The 23,126-nt window shown below is 38.3% G+C and overlaps 1 protein-coding gene across 4 annotated transcripts in view; it reads left to right on the top strand.

The window, feature by feature from the left end:
• The first annotated feature begins 6,347 nt into the window (after nt 1–6,347).
• The window catches only part of TRPC7 (transient receptor potential cation channel subfamily C member 7), a 64,795-nt gene continuing 48,016 nt past the window's right edge, over nt 6,348–23,126 (top strand). For 3 of the 4 annotated variants that reach the window (XR_014940704.1, XM_015875865.3, XM_032447433.2), the window contains exons 1-2: nt 6,362–6,725; nt 12,941–13,718. Coding sequence is in view for 3 of the 4 variants with exons in the window: in XM_015875865.3 (XP_015731351.2) it covers nt 6,724–6,725; nt 12,941–13,718 (780 nt within the window). In the remaining variant the exon portion in view is untranslated. Of the gene's footprint in view, nt 6,726–12,940; nt 13,719–23,126 lie in introns of all 4 variants that reach the window. The other variant, XM_015875866.3, reaches the window with a different exon arrangement.

Here is a 23,126-nt window from a genome sequence, read left to right on the forward strand (position 1 = left end):
AAAAAATTCTTTTAGAAAAACACAGTTAATCTTGGTTCTGTTTCTTGGTCTCTTGGAATACCTGAAAGAATCAGAAAGCTGTCCCAAAGTGTAACCTAATGTCCCCTGAGAAGGAAAGAAATTGTGAAGAACATCAGTCTCTAGGCTCTCAGGAGACTGTCTCTGCACATGAGGCTCATCAGAACCACACTGGCCATAGGGAGGACTTTGTCTTCTTGCTTTTCAGTCTCAGTCCAGACAGTCCCTGTGGGACTTTAGAGCTACTCTGAATTAACCTACAGCACTGAGCTGCTCTAAATTACCCCTGATGAAAAGTAGGGGTACAAAAATACAGCTTTGATATCATGCCTCTATCTTCTGTTTGTTTCATTACTACAGGATAAGCCACAGGATAAGCATAGCACACCTGAGAGCCTGCACTTACATTGGTTGAATTCGTATTTACATCCTGAGAGACATGAAGAATATAGTGTTTTAGAAGGGCTAGAAACAGTGCATGTTTCTGGGGGCTGAAAAGTCAAAGAACATTTTGTGCTCAGAATCTGAAGCAGAGCTGAAAGCTTCGTGGAAAGAGAGTGAATGTTTCTTCAAAACATGTTTAAACATTCATTTGAAAATACATTATAACGTTGAGATTTATTTTTCCGCTTTGCAATGGCCACATATTTACAGATTGCATTCTAAATCAGACTGAAAATACATATAAAGTCATTTACTATCATAGAAGTAGAAATATCTCCTTTGAGGTATAACTGATTATTTTTTATCATCGGTATTGTTTTAATTATCTGTTTTCCTTTCTCAGGGAAAGTATTCATAAAATTTCTCATTATGTTCTGGTTCTTACACAGAACATTCCATTTTACTTTGCTGTTTTTTCCCCCTTTTGAGTATTTAGTATTTATCTGAGTGGCAGCTTGTTCTTTTTCGAGGCTCCTATTTCTGCTGTTCATTCTGTCCATGTATTCTCATTAAAATGAATTAAAAATCAGTCATATGTTGTTGTTAGTTTTTTATGTACAGTGTTTTAGGGCTCAGTCTTATCAATGCTTTCTTCCACAGGGACACTTATAAGGAAATAAAAATATGGGAAAATAGTTGATTTCTATGAATACTCTTAGCAATAAGCACACAACTGTATGCAATTTCATATACCATGAAGTTCTTTTCCCATAGGTAGTTATTTCATTTTCTAGAGTACAGGAAAATTTCTGCACTAACAGTTGTGAAAGTTTTTCACCACGTAATTAGAATAAAATCTAATTTCCTTGAAATTACACCAAATTATGATACGGTGAAGAGAATAACAAAGAGAAGAACAGAATGTTGTGAAAAATTGGGAAGGTCTGAACAGAAAATACAATAACAGAAAAAATATCTGTATCTGGGCATAAAATAAAGTAATTATGATTTTGTGGACATATATTTTTGATTTTCAGTTTCTATAGATTCTGTGCTCAAGAAAAGAAACTTCCAGGTTTGTCTTGTTATATTATATTTCTGGAGGGAATAATTGAACTGAGATGTAAGTAATTCGAGAGACATCAGTGAAAATGTTGAGAAGGGACATCACTGTGAGTGTAAGGCATATATTTTAGCTTTTAAATGCAATTAGAGTGGGATCCAGGATGAGGAGGTATCATGGGGAAAAATGCCCAAAGGGGCTGTAACCAAACACATTTTGAAATCACGCAGGAAGCATTGCATGAAATCTGATTAGAAAAGACAGTGGAGGGAAGGAATTCAGAAGGGAAATGGGAAGTGTTCAAGGCTAAATTAATATATGCTCAAATGTAAGAGTGGCCATCTGGCAACTCATCCTTAACCCATACCCTGAGGAACAATGGAAAGGAAGAAAACTTGACCAGAAAAAAAACCAACCACTTAAAAATACAAATATTGCAAGTTAATAAGGCTTTAGAAGCTTCGGTAAAGCTTGGGAAGAAACAGTGAAAGCGTAGGTGATCTGAAAGGCATGGTGTGGGTTGTGCAGGTTAAGGGTTAACAAGGAGTCTGTAAACACACAGCTTTTCACAGACTTCCTTCCAGAAATCCATAACAAAACTTCAGCTGCTGTTGTAAGAAAGGAGAATGAATGAATGAATGAATGAATGAATGAATGAATGAATGAATGAATGAAAAGCTGTTGTATTGCAGTGTTTCCAGACCCCTGACATGATCCTGACATACAGAATTGACAGGAATTCAGACTGTAAAGAATTGATGCCAACAGCAAGGAAAGCTCTATTCATATTTGTGAGAGTCACATCTGAGTGGCTTTGAATATGTGCTCAAAGTGGTACAGTGAACACGTGGGTTTGAGCAGGTGCTTAACATTAAGCACATTTCCAGCTGTTGTGTTAAATGAGAGTCTAAGCAAACAGAGAGAAATTTAATTTGTTTTTAACATGTCTGAAGTTTGTGGAGTTTCAGCATCACTGTTTGGCATGAAACAGCAGCAGTAAATTCAGTTATGTGCTCACGAACTTCTACAAGCAACAATAAGTATAGAGCAGGTAACATCTCACATAGAGAGCACTCCTTGGTTTTAAAATAATCATCAGAAAGTACAGATACGATTCTTTCTACAGCCATAACTACAAGATGCATATAGAAGTACCAGTGTCCATGTTCTGACCTGAACAAAACCTGGTCATAACTTTCAAAACAAAATAAGTCTGCAATATTAAGAAGGGCACAGGTTATGTTTATTGATAGCTTTTGAACCCATATATATATGTGTGTGTGTGTGTGTGTTCTGTGTTTCTAACTTCATAATGAGAACAAAGTTCTCTAAGGGATTCAATAATTTATTTGTATTCTGGAGTTTCTTCTGATTCAAACGCTAACTCTCCCATTTATTAACAGATAACTTCTTTTTTTGACGTGTAAATCTCATATACTTTTAATGTGGAAAAAGTGCGCCAGATCTGATTATCATACAAATTGTTCTTGAAATAAAATGAGTTTAAAGAAATAGGCAGTTGCCAGACCTGTCCTGTTGCTGGTAGCATCTCAAACCAACCCATCTTTCATTCTCTGGCTACACCTGTTAATATTGTTTATGATCAACTTTATTTTAGGTAGTAATAAAATGCTGCTAATCTCAGTAAAGTTATCCTGGAGTAGTTCGGTCAGCAATAGAAGTGTTTAGAAATCACAATATGCCAGAGAAGGGAATATAACTTTCTTCAATAGTTCACAGCTAGACGGAATGAGTAATCTTAATGTATCCCAATTATGTTGTCTAATATGAGGACCCATTTGGCACTTTTTGTCTTTTTTTTCATCTGCAAGGATATTATCATATTAGATGAGACCATATAGCCAATGGGGTTACTATTCATAGATATTCTTGTAAGCTGCCAGTGTCACAACCAATAGCTCTGGAAAATGGAAAATTCATGATCTTATAAAAGAAACAATAAGGTGCAAGGCAATATTTGTCTTCTGCACCAGAGCCAAAGCTTGTTCAGCTGGGTACTATTCCTGAAGTAATTAGAAATATCTGATATACATATTTGCATTATCTTGAATTACACAGGCCTGATTCAGGCCTATATGCTATTATTCAGTTACAAGTAATAAGTTGGTGGGTACAGGTAGTTCTGTGTGGGCTTGGTAGGAGACAACTTGTACTTCTGCTTGCCCACGTCTCTCACAGGGTATAAGTGCTGCCCTTTCCTCCTTTCCCACCTTTTGTGTTTTGGTTTCTCCAAATCACAACAGAATTCTACTTCTTTTCTTCTGATTTTTTGGTTATCACTTCAGTCCTGGGGAACAGCATCCATGGAATAAGGGGAACAAAACTGGAGCTCTACCAAAATCTGCTTATTCTGTTAACCCTTTTACTCAATTACTTATATTTTAGCTGTTTCACTGAGCTGGTTAGTTTGAAATGTTGGTGCTTAATGAATGCATGCCTTTGAAACAATAATCAAATCAAGATTTTCAGTAGTCTGTGGATAAAGGGACTTCGTAATGAAAAGTGTTTATCAATGGAAGCAGAAACAATTATGACAAATCACTTCATCTGTATCCTTGTTTGTTTTTTTGCTGGTTGATAAAGCAGTGAAAGTATTGAAGACTGGCAATGATTAACAGAAAGCAGAGACTATTATGGTGAATAATGGGACAATTAGCTACTCTGAAAATGAATCCGAAGTTTAACATCATCATTTTTAAATCATGATTTTTTAACTCTTTTTGTTCCATTTCAATTAAGCTTCTTCCCCCAAATAACCTTTCTTTAGCATCAGGCTTAAACAAAGAAAAGTAGAGCTTCACCTTCATTTTAGGGCTTTCTCATGCAATTTTCTCTCTGTAATGTATCTGTGAACAAATTAATATTTGAGAATAAAGAAAACTGAGCATAAGATTTCACCAGTTTTCAAAATTATACACCTTGAGAAGACATTGAAGTTGTCATAGTTCAGAAGCTGCTGAGCTGTATCATGATTTCCTGACATAACTACATATTTCCACATCTCACAGAATTGCTCAATTGTTTCCAGATTTTTGTTCCGATAGAGAAATGTGTGTTTAATTGGTTGCGGAAAGATACAACCTGTACAGTGTATTTTGTTCAGTGTGAAATGGTGAGATGAAGAAAAGAGTTTCTCAGTTCTTTCAAATGAGTATCTCATTCTTAGCTCCAGCAAAGTAAGCGCATTTTCTGATGCAACGTACGACAATGCAAAGTATTGATGACGTGTAGGATAAAACCTTGTATCATGTAATTTTTCAGTCAGTAAGTCCTTTATCAGAAAGGCTCTCTGTAATGTTCTAAGCTGATTTCTCAGCACACTTCTCATGTGAAACTGTTTCAATAGCAAAATATAAAGCGAACCATGCCTGTAGAAGTTCTGTACCATGCAATAGGTTTCTTGTAAGATTTCTTGATTTTGGTGGCTGTGAATTTTTACTAATTCTGCTATGCATTACCTTAAACCTACAACCATAATAAAAATGTTTAATTTTTTTTTATCTTCTATTGAGAACAAGAAACCATAAACTTCCTGAATCCCTTTTGTCTTTCATAAATAATTTCCACTCCCACCTTTTCCTTTCTCACGTGGTGATCTGACATAATTAACTGCTATTGGGTGTACTGTCAGTATTTTATCAGCTGCATATGTTTGGAGTGGGTAAGCTGTTGATTACTACAATTACTAAAAGGTCCTCCTGATATCTTTGAGTGCTAGATGCCTCTGAGGCTTGACTATTTTATTTAGAAAAATGGTATGCATGAAAATATATGCAGTGAACATTTTCTTTTGCATTTGGAGCTAAAAAGATTCAGGAGAAAGAATTGCTGCTGTACAGACAGATGAAGCAACATGCTGATTCCATGCCTGATTTCTTTTTTTCTTTTCTCCTAGATATGCATGGCAGAAACTTTACCTGTGTTTAGTCAAATTAATCACATATTTGAATGGTTTTTTTTCAGATAACCTGATAGTATTGTCTATGAACAATATAAATGAATAATCTCTTTTTGTCTGATTGCAACTTATCAACCCAATTAAAAAAAAAAATCATGAATAAGTTGACCTTTTGTGAGTATTCTCAGTCCTTGGAAAGACAATATTAATAAAAGAATGTGTCATTTCAGGTTGGTATCAACACTGTAAGGGAATATCAGTGAATTCTCTCTCTTGCTTCCCCTCCCCCAGGTGTCTTTCCCAAAAGAATGCCATTCTCCTCTGAGCCCAGTAACATCCCTGTTCTTCTCATATGTTTTCCCATATGGACTTTTCTGGCTTTCCTAGTGCATTCTAAGACATGTGGTGGGATATTTGTGTCTAAATAAATAGGATCAGATGTGCAAGGGGACTGCATTGTATGGGGAAGGACAGAGAAGGTCATGGGCTTTGAGAGATTTGTGTGGCTGGAGTTACATGGGAGGTGGTGAGAGAAACTCGTTGGTCTGTCAGGCAGTACACCTGCTCTTAGCACTCAGAATAGAGTGCAGAAGGGTACACCAGGGATCTTGTGTGAAGTCTGAAGTGGTTGTTCTGGTGACTCTCTTCTGTCAACTAAGAGAGCCTATTGATTTTCTTCTTATTATTATTTTTTTTGCCTGTTGATTTCGTTTCCCTCTCCTCCCTCCTTTTCCCACCATCACAAACATCCACAACCTTCTTACGGCCACCCCAAGGGAGACAAGCAGAAAACGTTCTCAACCTGGACACAGCAGGCAGGCAAGCAGAAGGGACAGCAGAGTCATATCAGGCAGACGAGAATCCTATGAAAGAAAGCCCCCCGCCCTGCTGGGCGGCCCGCAGGCAGCTCTGCCCTCCCCAGGAGGGTTCTTTGGCCACGCCTCCTCAGGGACAGCCCTTGGAAGAGCTCGGGGGCACTTGCACAGCTCCGGACGAGAAGGGGGCGTGCTGAAAAACATCAAATCCACACCTACAGGAGGAGAACGGCGTGGGAAGGGAGGGAAGGAAGACGGGAAGGACAACGCAACTTACATGCCAAGCTCGCAGAAGGCTTTTCCTTAGGAAGAAAATCTCCGGCTCTCCCGAATAGCTCTGCCCCATCCATCAGGAGGACATTAGGATGAGGAGCCGCTTCGACCGCGCCGCGCTCAGCTCCCGCCCCGTCCGGCACGGCTGAGTGCCGCTTCAGCACCACGGACAGCGCCAGCAGCGCCGCCATGGGGGGCCGCGTCCGGAGCCCCGCGCCTCTAGAGTGAAGCCGAGCCGGCCCGACGCGCACATGTAAGCTGCTGCGAGAAGGGTTCTGCTTCTCCCACAGCCGGTTCGCTTTTAGTCTGGCTCTAATACCAGTCTTTAGTTGTGCTCTAGGAAGTTTTGTTGGGAATGGAGATGTCTCAGTCTCCCACGAGCCTGGGTCTGGGCTGGCAATGAGATGGGTGGGTGGCTATGAGTGCAGTCGGTTTGGCTTTCTACCCTTGGAATTTGTGAAAACTGCTTGGTTTCAGTGTACCTGTAAGGGTTTGCTGTTTGTTGCTGGATGTATGGTTCAGAGCTACGTTGTTGTCGTCTCTTATAGCTGGGTGAATTTTTTTTTAAGGGTTTGCTTGGCTTGAAAACAGTTTGACCAACACAAAAAGAGGAAAAATGACAGGTCTAAAAATTCAACATGGTATCATGTCTATTTCAGTTTGCTGGGTCTAAGTGTCAGGAGTCTTTTTGTGTTTTTTCTTGTGACAAATATCAAGTAGGCAAGTGAAAAGGGTGCAGCAATTAGGCAAAACAAAATACACTCAGTAGAACTGAGATTTTCAGTTCTTTTCAGACGTTTTTCTTTTTTAAATAGAACGGTTTGTTGAAATCCAGCGTTACACTGCCCCCTGCTTGCACAATTAGAAAAAAAAATCATTATTGTCATCAGTAGTAAAAATTTATGAATGAGCAAGTATTCCTCTGTTGTGGTCTGGGTGTGATCTCAGCTTGACTTCTGAAGTGCTTCAACAGAAAGGATGAGTTAGTCCTAATTCAACAGCTAGGTGTATTTATTTACAATAACAGATTCCCTTCATGGCAGTTCATCTGGTGGCCAAACATGTTAATGAATGAACAGCTGGAGACAATGTCAGAGTAGAGCTGATTTTGATATATCTCACAAGCACTCTGTGATAGTTTTGCAATAATCAGACATTTTCAATACTATCTATGAAGAAGCCATATGGAATTGGGAAAATAACCCTGTAAATAAAAAGCAAGAGTAAATTGAGTATAACCAAGATGATTATTTCACAGCCTCTTCTAGCATTAAAGACTTGTGTTGATGAGTTTTCTTTGGAATGGGAAAGAACATGCTGATTCTTAAATTATGGGAAGGGGAAACAGATAGGAAGAAATGGATTTTTATCTATTTATTTTCTTTGTGAGTGTGTGTGTGTGTGAAAGATATCTGGTAAAAGTCAGATTCCATTTCCTTTTTCTCAAACCACAGGACAGAGCTACCTGCCTTAAACCAGGAAGGAATTCAGGGAGGATATTAGAGATTAGGTGCCAATAAAGATTCAGTGTTCTTTCAGTGTTTTGGGGATACTGGCCTCAGACCTCATGTTTTATGACAAGAAGATTAAGGAAGTTAGCGTGTATAATTCAGTAACATCCTTTAATGACACGTAAGACTTGGTTTATATGCCTGAATGTATCTTACCATGCCATTTCTTACAGAGATTTCAGAAAGTGTGGGTTTGCTATTTGCACCTGTATTTCCTCAAGGCCTCTTTTCAGAGATTGACCTTGAAATATCTTTTTCCTTTATCTATGAGCAGTGGGAATAGTGGAGGTGGGGACATTTCTTTCTGCAACTGCTTTGAAGGACTATACTGCAAATGAATTAATTTCTCCAATATTTACTGGGCAGGGACCACCTTCCTCCCCCATCTCCTCACCCCCACTGTGTGAATAGAGTTAAAATATTTCATTAATTATTCCTGCATACACATGTAACTTTTCATATAGGACAAGAACTACATTGTTAACAGTGTTGTCATAGTTTTATCTATCCCAAGACTAAGTAAATAAAGGTTCTTTCGCATTTCAAAGCATAGAAAGCTTAAGTATAATCTGCTGTTAATCAAAACCAGCCATATCAAATGGTATTCAGTATGAATAGTAAGTAAATCAGCAGTATATGAAAAATAGCACTTAAAACTTTTGATTTAAAGGATAACGTCCCATTTAAGGTAAGATTTAGATGGTTATTTAAGATATTGGAAGAAATGAGGATCTGAGAGAGATCTAGCAATAAACACCTGTGCAGCATTTGAAACTCCAGTGTAGCCTGTTGCATATATTAAAATATTTGAAGTTTGAGTTCAGTTTGTGATTTTCCCCTGAAGTTGGAGTCTGCTTCAAAACATGATATCATTTTTTTACCATAAAGGAATAACATCTTCCAATTTTGCTCAGAGCAATTTAATATGCTCTTTAAAATTAATTTCTATCTATTTGTGTCTTGTCATAAACCTTAATATCCTTAATTTTTTTCGTGTTTATAGCATGTTTTTAAACAGTTTGGTTTGTGTGTGTGTGTGTGTGTGTAAGGAATGTTCAGTACAGAAAAATGGTCCATTTGATGGATTAAATCCATGACCATTTCAAAGAGGCCTCAGGGGATCTGCAGTCTTGTTGTGCCTTGGCTATTTTTTTTAAAACACTGGAGTAATAGAAATTAAAATAAGAAGTAAATTTTCCAACTGGCAGTTTCTGAGTCTTCTCAGAGATGTCTTTTTCACCCTAACAAAGTCAATGTCTTATCATTGCCTACCTTCATGGTTGTTTTACGCAGTGTGGATTATAGTAATGGTTACTTATCCTAGATTTCAGCTGAAGTTTCAGGACAAAAAGAGTAGGTGAAAGAGCATAAGGAAGACTCCTGCCAGCTTTTCTCCACCAAAAAGAAATTCAAAGAATAGTCAGAGTCCTTAAGTTCCTAAAGTTGCTTTTCTAAATGCCCTGCTCAGTTTTTAGGCTTTTAGTCAGGTAAAGGCTGACATCCCCTGAGATTTCCAGAATTACCTCAAACGCAAGTACCCATTGATTTCAACACCTATTCAAGCTTCAAGTGTATCTGTTCTAGTAGGTACCATTCAACCTGTCCCATGGGCTTTCAAAGTTCTCTTTCAAAGTACCTTTGAAAATTTTCTCCAAGCCTGAGCTCTAGGTGGTAGTTTGGCTGCTTCACAGTTGCTTTCACTACTCAGGAACATGCTGTATGGGACCAAAAAGTTGTCAGGAACACTCTGTATGGCACTAAAGAGTTGTCAGAAGACCCTGCATGGTGTAAATGGGAGCACTGTGGAAGGGAGGGTCAAGGAGACAACCCATTTACTAGGATATGCTCAAAATGAAACAGCCCAGTTTCTTCTCTCTTTCCCTTGTTCTACACATCTGGCACTTAACCAGTTGAGGGAATTTGGTTACCAAAGGAAGATCTTCAACAGTGTTTTCAGTGACACTTCACTAAGAACAAGCCTCATATTATGCCATGTTCCCATGTGAGGCGTTGAGCGTCTCAGCTCCTAGTAACTTCAATGCAAGGACCTACTCTACGCCACTTTAATTAGGAGCTGTGATATTCCCAGAAGATGATTTGTTAAAAGCTAAATCACTACAGAAATGGTTATTCTTCTCCACTCACCACAGGAGTCCAGACATCTTATGGCTCCCTCAGCTGTATATATCTAGATGTACATTGCTGCAAGCAGTACATGGGCCCATTTCTTATTCCCAGATCACTTTATCTCAAAAACACTGCATACACTGGCATTCCTTCCTCAAAAAATACAGTGTTTAATTGCAGTGCCTGATGAGCTTGATCACTAACTGTCTCAATAAAATACACAAATACAGAGACATTTCAATACAACCCCCCTTCAAATGTTAAGATAAACGCAATCAATTTGCAATTGCTTTTAGGATTTTTTTTTTTTAATAGGAAGATATTACACACACTAAGTAAATATGATTAGTTCTGAAACAGCCTGAAAATGACTGAAAAGCAGAATAGAAAATTGTGCCGAGTACAGTCATGACTTTATAGAAGGGTTGGGTTTCCAAGATGCTTTGATGATGCATAAATTACTCTTCGCACTGCCACTTCTCTATCACGATTTGGTGATTGTGTCAAACATAATTACAACTTTCTTCTCAGAACAGGAGTTGATAGCTGAGCGTTCCTCATGAAATCATTCAAAGTTAAAAGCATAATTTTTTATTCATCTCCTGCTCTCTATAAAGTGCAGTGGCAGAGATATTGATCTTCCGAGCTCATGCCCTATGACTAGGGGTCATAATTCATCTGAGGTGAAGCCCTCTGAATTATGGTGCTTTCCCCTTCCTTTAGGCAGTGAAGATTAACTCTATGCTGCAGGGACATCCCAGTTGAACATGTATTATAAGCACAAGGTTGTAAATATGCATTTTTTTGAGCTTGTATTCTTTTTCTGATATAATTTCTGTTGCTAGAAACTATGGAACCAGTAGAGTCTCTGAACTGAAGGAAATGAAATGAAGGTCCTTTTTTTTGGCATGTTATTATGTACGCAACAGACTGGTGTGAATTAGCTCTAGGCTAAACTCTAACCTCCTTTCTCAGGCAAAGCTTTCAGTTGTTCAATGGTAGTGTTACTGTAGTTTCATGTTTTCTTTATGAGATCATCTGTGCCTTACCTGTCAGGAGAAAAAAAAGCTATATAAACATTTATTTGTGTGTGTGTGTATGTATGTATATGTATACATCAAGAATAGTTGGACACTGAGCAGAATATTTAATATGTTCCTCACTGCTGGAATTGCTCCATATTTCTGGGATGCTTCCAGTACTAACTGTTAAATATAACAACAAACGTATGTTTGCCAGTTATTTTACCATACAACATTTTTAGAACATAAAAATAAATGCTTTTAGAAGATCAGAAGAGGCCAGTGGAATTTCTCTTGCATGAAGCACCTATTGCAACTATATCCTCCATTATTCTATTTTTTGTCTTACTTCCCGTATTCTTTTTTTCTCCTGAAGAACATAATACTGAAGGCAATGCATCTCCTGGTTCTTTTCCCTTTTGTCACTCTTGACAGTACTTTCAAACTCCATTAGTAATTTTTCAGAGCAACACATGAACTTTTCATTGAGTGAAGGTCAAAACTGACTTGGAGAACAGATGGGGTGTGGAAAGATGAACCTTTGCCACCCACTGAGCATTAACACCTGCTTATTTCTTACATCTGCCTGCTGCAGCTTACATACACCTGAAAATTTTACCCAAGTGATTTAGGACTTGCAATTGGATTGAGTGAAAATGGCATTTGTGAAAGTGGTTTTGTTTTCACCTTCTTAGTCATGCTTTGCATTCTTTGAAGGTGGAAATTAACTTCATGCGCTTGGAACCTAACAGAGGGAACGTGATTTTGTTGAAATGCTACTGCAGTAAAATGTAAAAAAGGGCAGCAGTGAGATGGTACTAAATACAAATTGTGAATGTTTCAAAAGCACAGGGAGATCGAGCATTTTTGTACAAGGGGGTGCCCGTTTCCCCTCTGAGCCCAGTTATACACAGCATAATTTTCTTTGGAGGTTCCAGAGAAGGTGGCATAGGATGGTTTGGCTTCATCCAACCAACTGGAAAGTGAAGGCATTTTAGCCACAGAATCAGTGGGGAAACTAATGATCCTTTCCAATCTGTTCACTCCTTTGTCTTCAGCTGGTACTCAGATATCTGCACTGTTTTTCAACAGTAGCTCTCAGTAAGCTTCTTTCTGAGAAGTGATCCTTAAATGAGGAATTATACCTGTGTTTTACAATACTGGTCTCTGGATTTGAGTACTTGTATTTAGAGTAGCTGCCAACTGTATTTCAACATGAAAATTAGACAGCCATTCATTAAAAACTACTCTAGGTCTGGAAAGAGGAAAATGGTGTTATGTAGCATGGAAACAAGCAATGAATGAAAAGGTGGTTTATTTGTACCAGCTGAAACATAGCAGAATGCGCAATATATTTATTCCTGTTGTTATTATATGTTATTATGTGTTCAAAACTAGATGCATGTCTTTAAATTTTCTCTTAACTATTTATATAGCTTATTGGTACAAGAACTATTGATGTGCTAACTTTCTTTAGCTTACCTCATTAAGAATAATTAGGAGAAATACTATGTTATGCATACAGTTCCTAAGCAAACAAGAAAAGATAATGTATTTGCACTGCTTCTTACATGAAGTTCTCAAACTAAGAATGTTCTTGGCAGCATACGTGTCGAAATCTAGAATATTATACATCAGGAAAAGACTTGCCCGTTGTCCAGAAGATATTCTTTATTCTGGCTCAGAATATACAAAGCCAGCAAGATCAGATCATAACAATGCATTTCCATCTTTACTTCAATTTACATGGAGTTATGAGTCTTCAAGAGCGTAACTTATGTTCCTTTGTGCTGGTTTCTTTTTTCCAGGTTGAGAAACAGCAATTATAAAAACATGCATCGAAGGCACACAACCCTTCGGGAGAAGGGCCGCAGGCAGGCCATCCGGGGCCCAGCCTACATGTTCAATGAGAAAGGCACCAGCCTGACTGCGGAGGAGGAACGCTTTCTTGATTCTGCTGAGTATGGCAACATTCCTGTTGTGCGAAAAATGCTGGAGGAGTCCAAAACTTTGAACTTTAATTGTGTCGATTATATGGGACAAAATGCCCTACAGTTAGCTGTAGGGAATGAGCATTTGGAAGTGACGGAGCTCCTCCTCAAAAAGGAGAATCTAGCTCGAGTTGGGGATGCGCTTTTGTTAGCCATCAGTAAAGGATATGTGCGCATAGTGGAAGCAATATTGAACCATCCTGCCTTTGCACAAGGGCAACGTCTCACACTCAGTCCCCTGGAGCAGGAACTGAGAGATGATGATTTTTATGCCTACGATGAAGACGGAACTAGGTTTTCCCATGACATTACCCCTATCATACTTGCTGCCCACTGCCAGGAGTATGAAATTGTTCACATCTTACTTCTAAAAGGTGCACGGATTGAAAGGCCACATGACTATTTTTGCAAGTGCAACGAATGTATTGAGAAGCAGAGGAAAGACTCCTTTAGTCACTCTCGATCGAGAATGAACGCCTACAAAGGATTAGCCAGTGCTGCTTACTTGTCTCTTTCCAGTGAAGATCCCGTCCTTACTGCTTTAGAATTAAGCAATGAACTGGCCAGACTAGCCAACATTGAAACTGAATTTAAGGTAACTTACTTCCATGGCATTTTTCGTGGGTCAAATGTGTTCAGTGCTCTGTGTATTTCACATGTTTGATCAAGTCTTGGCTTGCAATTTGGGGGGAGGAAACAGAAAGTAGAGAATCCGTCTGTATGGTTACACAACACACAGATCCAGATCAGTGTGCATTCTGCAAATAATAAGTATTTGGAACTGAATATTGCATACTGCATCAGTGCTGCCCTTAGTGGGAATTTTCATATTGTACTCTATGATTACTTAGAATCTTTAGTTTGAAGCAGGAAAAAAACTTAAATTATTTTATTCCAAAAACGAAGACTTGGTTCCTGTAAGAAAGGTAAGTCTTCTTAATTGAGCAATGTATTTTTAGAGGCAGAGCTCTAGAATCTGGTGTAATTGATTGAGATTCCAGAACGTCTAGTTCTGTTCCAGTGATAAAAGGTATAAATTAAGCACTTTTGGTTTTCTGAAAGGTAATTAAAATTGCATTTCATCTTAATGGTTGAGAACTGCATCTCTGTATGATAAATTTCATTACAAAGGAGGGGAGAAATTATAAATAAATTGTTATGAAGTCAATTATCATGCCAAACAACAGTGGAACTTGCAGAACTCTCTGACAAGTTATTCAATATTTGCATTATCATAATGAGTTTGTAAATGTCCAATGTCATTTGCATTATTTCTCTATGTCATTTACATCGCATAAATAACATTGTCACCCTTTATAAAATAAATTAGTCATGAGAAAAACCATTTTCAGTGGTTCAGTCATCAACTTTAAGCTGTTTTCTGACTTATAACTATTGTTTAGCTACAATCACAGTCAATGACACTGGAGTAATAAAGCATATATTGTGAGTAAACTAGGGTAGAATGCCAGCCAGAAATCCATTATTTTTAATTTAGAAAACTATTCAAGTGTTAAAGCATCCATTTCATGACTTACAGCTATATGATAGCTAATCTAAAACTGACAAGAAGCATGCTCTTAGGTTGTTACCTTTGAAACAGTGTAGTAAAAGAAAGGTTTTTTTTAATCTGTCCTAGAAGAAATCTCATTTAGTTTTCTGAGACAACTGCAAAGGGTTACTTTGGTGTGAAGCCACATGGGTTCACCCAAAGAGTTAACAACATTAATATCTCATTAACATTCCATCTTCTTCTCAGCAGAGGACCATCTCCTTGTGCGGAGCATGAGAAGTCTCAGTATTGCATACATGTCAGTTCTGATAAAAGTCTTGGTGAAGAAATGCAAATCTACCAGAATCCTCCCTTTTGTTCATAGAGCTGCCAGCGTGGTCTAGACTGTCATTGGCAGGTACATGAATCCTCCAGGAGCAAACGAGATGCAATGCTGAATGGTCTCATGATAGTTAGCATCCATCTCCCCAGGCTGACAAATGGATGTGAATAAATCAAGACAGGAAAATCACTAGAAAACGTTTGCCAGTTTATTGTATTTTCAGGAAGGTTTTCCAATTTTGCTCTCCAGTGAGAAGGTTCTGTGCAAAACACACCTATATATATATTAATGAGGTACCTCTTAAGTTAAACTGACCCAGCAGTTTCCTTCACATTTTTAATATTCTTTTAATATATTGCCATTTCTAGAAATAAGGAATATCTCAAGATTATGATGCTCTTTGCTGTAGATAAAAATAAAATTTATGTATGTATTCAGAAATATTTATTCTTATTAACATAACCAATGTGGCACAGGATATAGCAGAGGCTTTTTTCACAGAATGTGACATTTTGAGAATTTATTTCTAGAAAAGAATGCATTCATTGGAGATGTATTTAAGGCTACAAATTATGAAAAATGTATGAAGTCAGACAAGCTCCAGAGGTCTTCTTTTGTGTGCATCTTAAAATAATATCTCCCACAGCTTCCTACTTTTTAGTGCTGAGGTTCTGTAATTGCCATCCCTGCTCCACAACCATATAGAATTATCACTTGGAATTATTTGGAATTTGGTAATTATGCGCAGTCTTAACAATACAGTTTTCAAGAGGAACAAAAAGTCCTTGAAACTGAAGGACACAAGTAGGATTTTAATAATGTAGGTGAAGAAATAGTAATTAAGGGCTAGATAACCTACCACTGAAGAAACTCTTAGCGTGAGATAATTAAAATATAAATGCAGTGCCTCTCACCCGCTGCTTGCTGCCCTCAATCTCTAATGCACCATTCATAGGAGTATTATTGAGGTTAAAATGGAAGCCTGGACATATGCTAGATCTCACTGCTGACCTTTGGCAGTAATTCTGCTGACTGATCAATAGGTCTTAATATTAAGAGTAGATTCAATCAGAATATCGCCCTCTCCCAAAATAAGATTAAAACTTACTGTGCTGGTTGTTTCTGCTGAGAATACTAACAATTTGGGTGCACTAAATGACCTGACAGTTAGCCTAAAGATGAAGCAGGCAGGAAAGTCATCCAACGAGGATTCTTGAAATTTCTGAATACCTCCCAGTATTTGTATACGTTGCATATAACTCATATTGTGCTAAGATATTACAGCTTTTAAGTAGAGCTGAGTGTTAAACACAGCTGGCTATTAAAGGAGGTGTTAAGCAACTGAAGCTACAGGGGAAGGACGTGATTTTACTCAAACAGAAAGACCTATGTGCACTCCCATTTCTTTCAAAGTTGGCAGACCTTGAGCATGAGTCATAAAGCAAATAATCCTTCTGTCTTCGATCAGTGAATTCTGTTTGTTTTGCTCACGCAAGTAATATGTGAATAACATAGGCAGGATTTGTCCGCACAATTAAGTCACTGCCTGTGAATCCAGCTGGTAAAGGCTGCTCTCCCCTTCAGCCCAGGGAAATCAATCTTACTCATGTCACCTTGGCAAGAAGCTGGATGCAGATTTCTTCACAGATATTGGCTCTTGACAGCCAGGTGACTCTTCTAAGACTGAGATATTAATAGCAGAGTCAATAGAATCATTTTCATGTGCTTGCTTATCTCCTTTTGAAGATAATCTTTCTAGCAAACAGTCTGCAGAAATGTTTGCACCTTGCAAGTTAATGGTAGCATCAGGTTTAATGCAACACTTCACATCCTGCAAACTGAGCAGTAGCTCTGCTCTTTTTTTAAAGCTGTGATGGAGCACTCCTGTTTCTGGTGAGATCCCAACCCACACCCAGGCCTGCCTGGATGCAAACAAAATGCATGACATGCTTTGAGATCAAGAAACGTCCTCTTGGTGAAGACTATCAGCCAATTCATTCAATTTAGCAACCCAGACAAATTAAATTACAGAATCACGAAGGAGGCTGTGAAAAGATCTCATGAGTTGTATGTAGCAAATAAGCTCTCAGCTCCTGTTGACTACAGTATATCTGAAGGTGTGATCAAAACCACCACCTGAAAGACATATGGTGTGTGCTTATGAATCCTACCAACATGCGCTATTCATTTACTATAGCACGTTTTGTTTCTAACTGCTGTATCTCTTGCTGATGCTTTTCAATCAACTGTAGTGCTTTCTCTAAAAGATCTAAAAGATCCAAAAGTGACCTTATCCTGTCTGTGTGTGTATGTGACATGTCCGGGCTCAGCTGGTTGATGGGCTGTGCCTGGCTGCTGCCCTATTTATGGGGAGCGATGGCTTGTGTGGCAGCTAGTCAAGTGTGTAGATGCCTACAGAGATATGCCTGCTAGGAACTGCTTGTCATTTCAGTGGGGCTGCAGTAATGTGAGACAGCTGAGACTCAAAGCCCTGAACCCTCAGGGAACCAAAAAGAATGGCAAAACATCCCGGGAGACTTAATGGCATGTATCAGTTAGGGATGATCTGGCATTCCTGCAATGAAACTTTTGCTCCCATAACTCTGTACTACTTTTTTTTTTCTACCTAGATTGTTAATAGAATGTGCTTGACCTAAACATTGTAAGAAAAATAACCTTGTAATATTCCTATGTATTACTTTATCCCTGCAAATGTGGAATTTGGACCAGACTCTATGCTGAGGATGTGATAGTACCGCTGCTGCAAGATAATACACACTGGTGTATCTGATTGTATCTTGTGGAGAAGCTGCAGTTCTGTCCAAACAGAAGAATCTCTTTGGCATTTTTGCTCTCAGGATTGCCTGGAGGCATTCCCTAGGTTTCATCTCCCATGAAAATAAAGATGCTGTTGTGAGAGTCGTCCTAATTAACTTCATGAACACTCTTGTAAATCAGTCACTTTTTTTTCTACTCTGACCAACTCTTCCATGAGTGATCCTTTTATCCCTCCATAATCCCTTGATTCAATATTCTCCTTGGCATGCATCTTACTTCTGATACTTTTTATGCATCTTCCTTCTGACACCTTTTATTAGTGATATTTATTATTTTGGCTAGATGCTTACTGATGCTTTGTGTTTTTATCTGGTCTTCCAATTTTTTTGTTTAATTTTCCAGCTTTTTTGTTCTTTTTCTTTCATCTAGAGTTGATTTGCTCCTGTAAAAAAGACAGATTTTCACATATGCAGCCTTGTTATCTTTGCTGTTTCACTTCGCTGAGTTTTAGGAAGAGAAGACAAAGAAAACTTCTAAAGTCTCCATTACCGGGAATATACTCTCTCCTTTTTACTGCTGCTTTTCTGTTCTCCTTCACAAATACCATTAGTCTTACCCAGTTCCTATTTTGAAAATCACGCAAGTCCATCATAAATCTTTTGAATCCATTAATGGTCGCTACTTCCAAATGATGTCTTTTTTGCACTACATCTGTGCACAGCTGCAAAGGAACTGCTCCTCCTGTGAGTTGTCTGACAACTGCTCCAAAAAGCCCTGCTTGGGAGAGAAAACCACCTCTCCTTGCATCCCTTTACTGTCTCATGTGTCTCACTGCTAAATTCCCAATTGAGAGAGCAGGCCAGCAGTTTACTCAGCTTTATCTCAAATTAATGCTTGATGACTCTGCCCTTCGATGTGGTTGGGCCAGAATATCCCTTTCTGATGCTTCTTACTCTATAATCTGGGTTCTAATTAGCTCGTCTTCTGTTTCTCCTATTGGCTCTATACTACATCACTACCTTTGGCTACTCCAAGGGAAATCCTTGCTGCCTTTCAGGCCATCTTGATACACAGTGCCAAAAGGATGAACTCAGGCTGTGAATCTTTTACCCAAATAAGTATAACCCCTGCAAAAGAAGATAAAAACCATACAATGCTAAATGCATCTGTACCTTCAGAGCACAATGCAAAAGAGCTGTACACTCCTGTAGATGTGATGACAGCCGCTATTTCTAAAGGTACAATAGTAACTTATAACCATTTTTGTTTTGTGGTGGACGTGAACGTTTACAGGTCATTCTGGGATGAGAACATTATTTGCTCTTAGAGAAGGATAAAATTTGGTATTTTTTTAACTTAAGAAAATAACTGTCTTCCTTTTTCTATTCACTCTTACCTAAAAACCATTTACCCACACTTCCTTGAAAACGTGCACTTAAAAGATTTGGTTCTTTTTCAAAGTTCTCTACAGTTTGCAAGTACATAAGCAGGTACGACCAATTACCCAGCTCACGATACAGGGAAGAATCAAGCAGGAAAACAAGCTCCTATTATTAAAATTTTAATTTACTGGATGAAATTAAATATTAAAATAAGAGAGCAAATAAGGAGTGATGGTGGAAATAAACTGGGAGAAGGAAAATACGTTTAAGCCTCATAGTGAAATTTGCGTTTTGCTCACAGAGTGGGACTCTGCACGTGAGGATCTCATTCTCTGTGCTGTTCTTTTTCAACGACAAATCCATACATATTAGATTGTACATTGGATTTTTCTTGAGAGCTAAACTGATTAGCCACATTTTGCATTGGTTTGTAGCAGGAGTTATTGAAAATATATAGATGTATATAGAGAATCCTTCTGACCTCTCCTCTATGGTTCCATTTATATTTTTATAAATTAAGAAGAACGTTCTGTATTTGAGGAGCTGTTCTTGTAAGTGCTTTCTCTATGCCTGTTCTGTGATTAAATCATTTTCTTCCTGGCGCACTGCCCAAGCAAAATGGTTTTAAAATGTTGCATGAGAAGAAAATCTCCAAAGCTTTTCAGAATGGGTTTGTCCAGGGCCAAAGCTGTGACGCCTGGAGCTGTCTTCAAAAATATACCTGTATGTGTGAATGTGAAGGTATGTTAGCACCTGTCTATGTCTATTCACGGTAAAGCAGAATAGTAGCTGCTGTGATTCACGGTGAAGGGTATAACTCAGCCATCTACAACCCTCATCTGCACCTGGAAACAGTAAGGCCATTATTCATGAAAGCTGTAACTCTACTGACAGCACAACTCAGTGTGCAACTGCAGAAAATTGGATCCTGGTCACTGCTTACGAGGACGTTTAGCAGATTTTTGGGGTGATTGAGTGACATTATTGCTAAATCTGTTGGCTGATGTTAGTGAAAAAGAAAGAGAAATCTTTAAAAGTCAACAGAATACTTTCTGCAGGGAAATGTTCTCATCGCTGTCCCAAAGGAAGAAGCTTTTGAATGTATTGGAAGAGTGCGTGGGGAAAAGGATTCAATGGCTCTAATCAGAGATGTGTCAGTGTAAGAAACACAAATATTTTCATTTTGTCTCCTTCAAAAAAGCCTAACCTGTTTGGAGGACATATCTAGTCCTGTATAATTTTACTGAGACACTGTTGTTAGGAAATATATTTGAATGCAAAATACCTTGTATAGCATAATTTTGTGTATGTTTGAATATATTCAGATAAAAGAGCTTTTTCATTCTTTATAAAACTAAAATTTTTGGTAATGAATACAAGAGTCTCTTACCTTTGATACAGACCATCTCTGAATTTTTTGTAGTCAGCGTGAAACATAATATATCTTGGAAGGGGTTGATGAGGAATGTGAGATGTTTTGACAGCAGGCAACAAATAATTCAGAAATAATTTCAAAATTTAATTACATATAAAGACTTCAGCCTTCCACAACATCATTAATTTCATATTTTGTAATAGCTTCGTTGTAGAAGAAAAACTCCAGTACCTGGTAAAATCACGGCTCCTTTGACCGTCACATCCTCTTAGGACTTGCTGAAACCATGATTTAATTCCCACTCTTAAAAGAACTATGTAAAGTGAAACCAGAGGGTCTGATCTGAGCCTGAGCACTGCCTATAGGTTTCTCACTTTGTATAAATGAGAAATAATCTGTTGTATCTCAGATGAAGAGATCCACCAGAGAAATCTAATCCATCAGCTGCTGTTTTGGTCAGTAGGATTCATGCTCTGCCACGAACTTTACCAATGGCCTGGACTATCCCCCAGCAATGTATTTTTGCCTCTCCACTCCTGGCTGCTGAGGGATTCTCATTTGTGCTCAGCTGTATCCCTGCTGCCTTCATTAGAGGAGCAACTCGTGTTGTCTGCCGGCTTTGCTGCCAGCTGCTAGTAGCACTGTGATAAATAGGGGGAATAATTTGGCCAGTTGCCTGAGTTTAGTTAACAGTGACAGAGTGTTTTCCTTACTTACCCACTGAGCGTGCAAGGCAAAATGAGTTTTGGTGTTCCAACTCGGTGCATCTATCAGTGGAAATGCCAACAGGGCTCCTGCCACCTGTAGTGGCTGCTGCTAAAGGAGAGGGGATATGTGTTGGTTCTTCCCATGCCAGTCACTGGATCCTCCTGCAACAAGTGCAGAGTTGGTGTGCCTTTGAGTGTGCCCTTACTAGAAATCATTTTAGAGAGGGTTTTTTCTTGTTGTTGTTTGTTTTTTCAGAACAGTTATAAGTCTAAAATTACACAGTAATACAATTACCCTCTTCTCCCCCCACCGCCACCCCCCAAGCACTAAATGCTACCAAGAGGGAACGCTCTAGAGCACCAAAGATGAAGACATTTTTCAGAAAGATGAAATCAAATTATTAGTGAGGCAAACAGATGGAAAATGATGCTACCACAATTGCACTATCAGAGTAACACAATATTGGTAAGCTTTGTGTTTAATTAGAAACATCAAATGCCCAAGCTTTCGGTTAATACCAGCATCAGTTTGTAGGGAATAGTTTGGAGCCAAGCAATTTGTTATGAGCAAGATAACTGGTTTCCAAAGACTGCTGCTTATTATTCACGTTGGGCAAGGATATCTACTGAAACTACAAATGAGCATAATTAGGACTATCGCTCTGAATGGAATAATAATATTAGATCAGCAGATGGGAGAATAAAGTCAGGTACATTTATCCAAGGCACTGTAGGGAATTCATATCATATTAATGAATGTAAACCAAGTAATGCATTCTGAGGATTTCAAGTCCAATATCAAAGTGGATGCAGATGGGAAGTGATTTAGTTTATCACTCATTGTGTTTGTAATTGTTGTTATTGTAGATAATTATAATGAGCCCATCCCCATTGCATCTAAGCAGACTATCCACTAGATTGTGGATAAACAGGAATGATATACAAATAATTTTACATTAGCACAAACTGGCGATAGGTACTTTAGTGTCTATTGTTTCAAGCATTTACATGATCAAAAATGCCAATTGCCTGGAATATAATTTGTTGCAGAGAATTTTACACCAGCGTAGCGTGAAAATTACTCATTGCCAAGTGTGTCATTTCATGAGCATTAGCAGAGTGTTATCCTGAAATGTGTACTTTGTATTTTATAAAGAGAAGCTGTTGATGACAGGACACGGGGAAACAAACCCTCTCCTTTGCTAATGCAAGTATTACCTGCACTTTGCATGCCAAAGCATTTGCTTAATACCTCTGTACAGCCTGTCCTGTTTATGTGACATCCAGGGACTCTATAGTTTATCTTCTGGAAACAGGTGTTTCAGCATAAGCATTCAAATGAGCCTGAGAAAATCTGCAGGAAGGTAAAAACCACCTTTTAATTAGTTGAGCAATTAAAAGCATGTGGCTTACTTGTGATGTGTGTTTGAAAACCAGCTGAGGTTATATGAAAGAGAAGGATATCAAGCATTAAAATGCCATATTATGCTGAAAAGCTTCTATGCCAGCCTTGAGATTTTAAATACTCTGATTTAAAAAAAAAACAACAATCAAACATTGCCAACCAACATCATTTCTGCTCTAAGTGCATTTGAATATCTTCAGAGAGATGGAATAAGACTTTTGTTCTCCACTGAATAACACTGATTTTTTTCTGTACTCACATGCACTACAGAGGTGGCCGATGACAGTGCTTGTCAGAAAGAGGGTGACATTGTGGGAAAGGAGTGCAGGAGCTGGAGGTGCTCTTCAGGCAACTTCTTCAATACCTATTCATAGAATCATCATAGAATCACAGAATTACTTAGGTTGGATAAGACCTCAAAGATCATCAAGTCCAACCTCAGCATCATTATAGCACCCTAACTCTAACAACCCTCTGCTAAATCATATCTCTGAGAACCAAACAGCTCTTAAACACATCCA

The sequence above is a fragment of the Coturnix japonica genome, unplaced genomic scaffold (assembly GCF_054131305.1).
Source record: "Coturnix japonica strain WE unplaced genomic scaffold, WE-NBRP24 Scf048, whole genome shotgun sequence".
Lineage (NCBI taxonomy): Eukaryota > Metazoa > Chordata > Aves > Galliformes > Phasianidae > Coturnix > Coturnix japonica.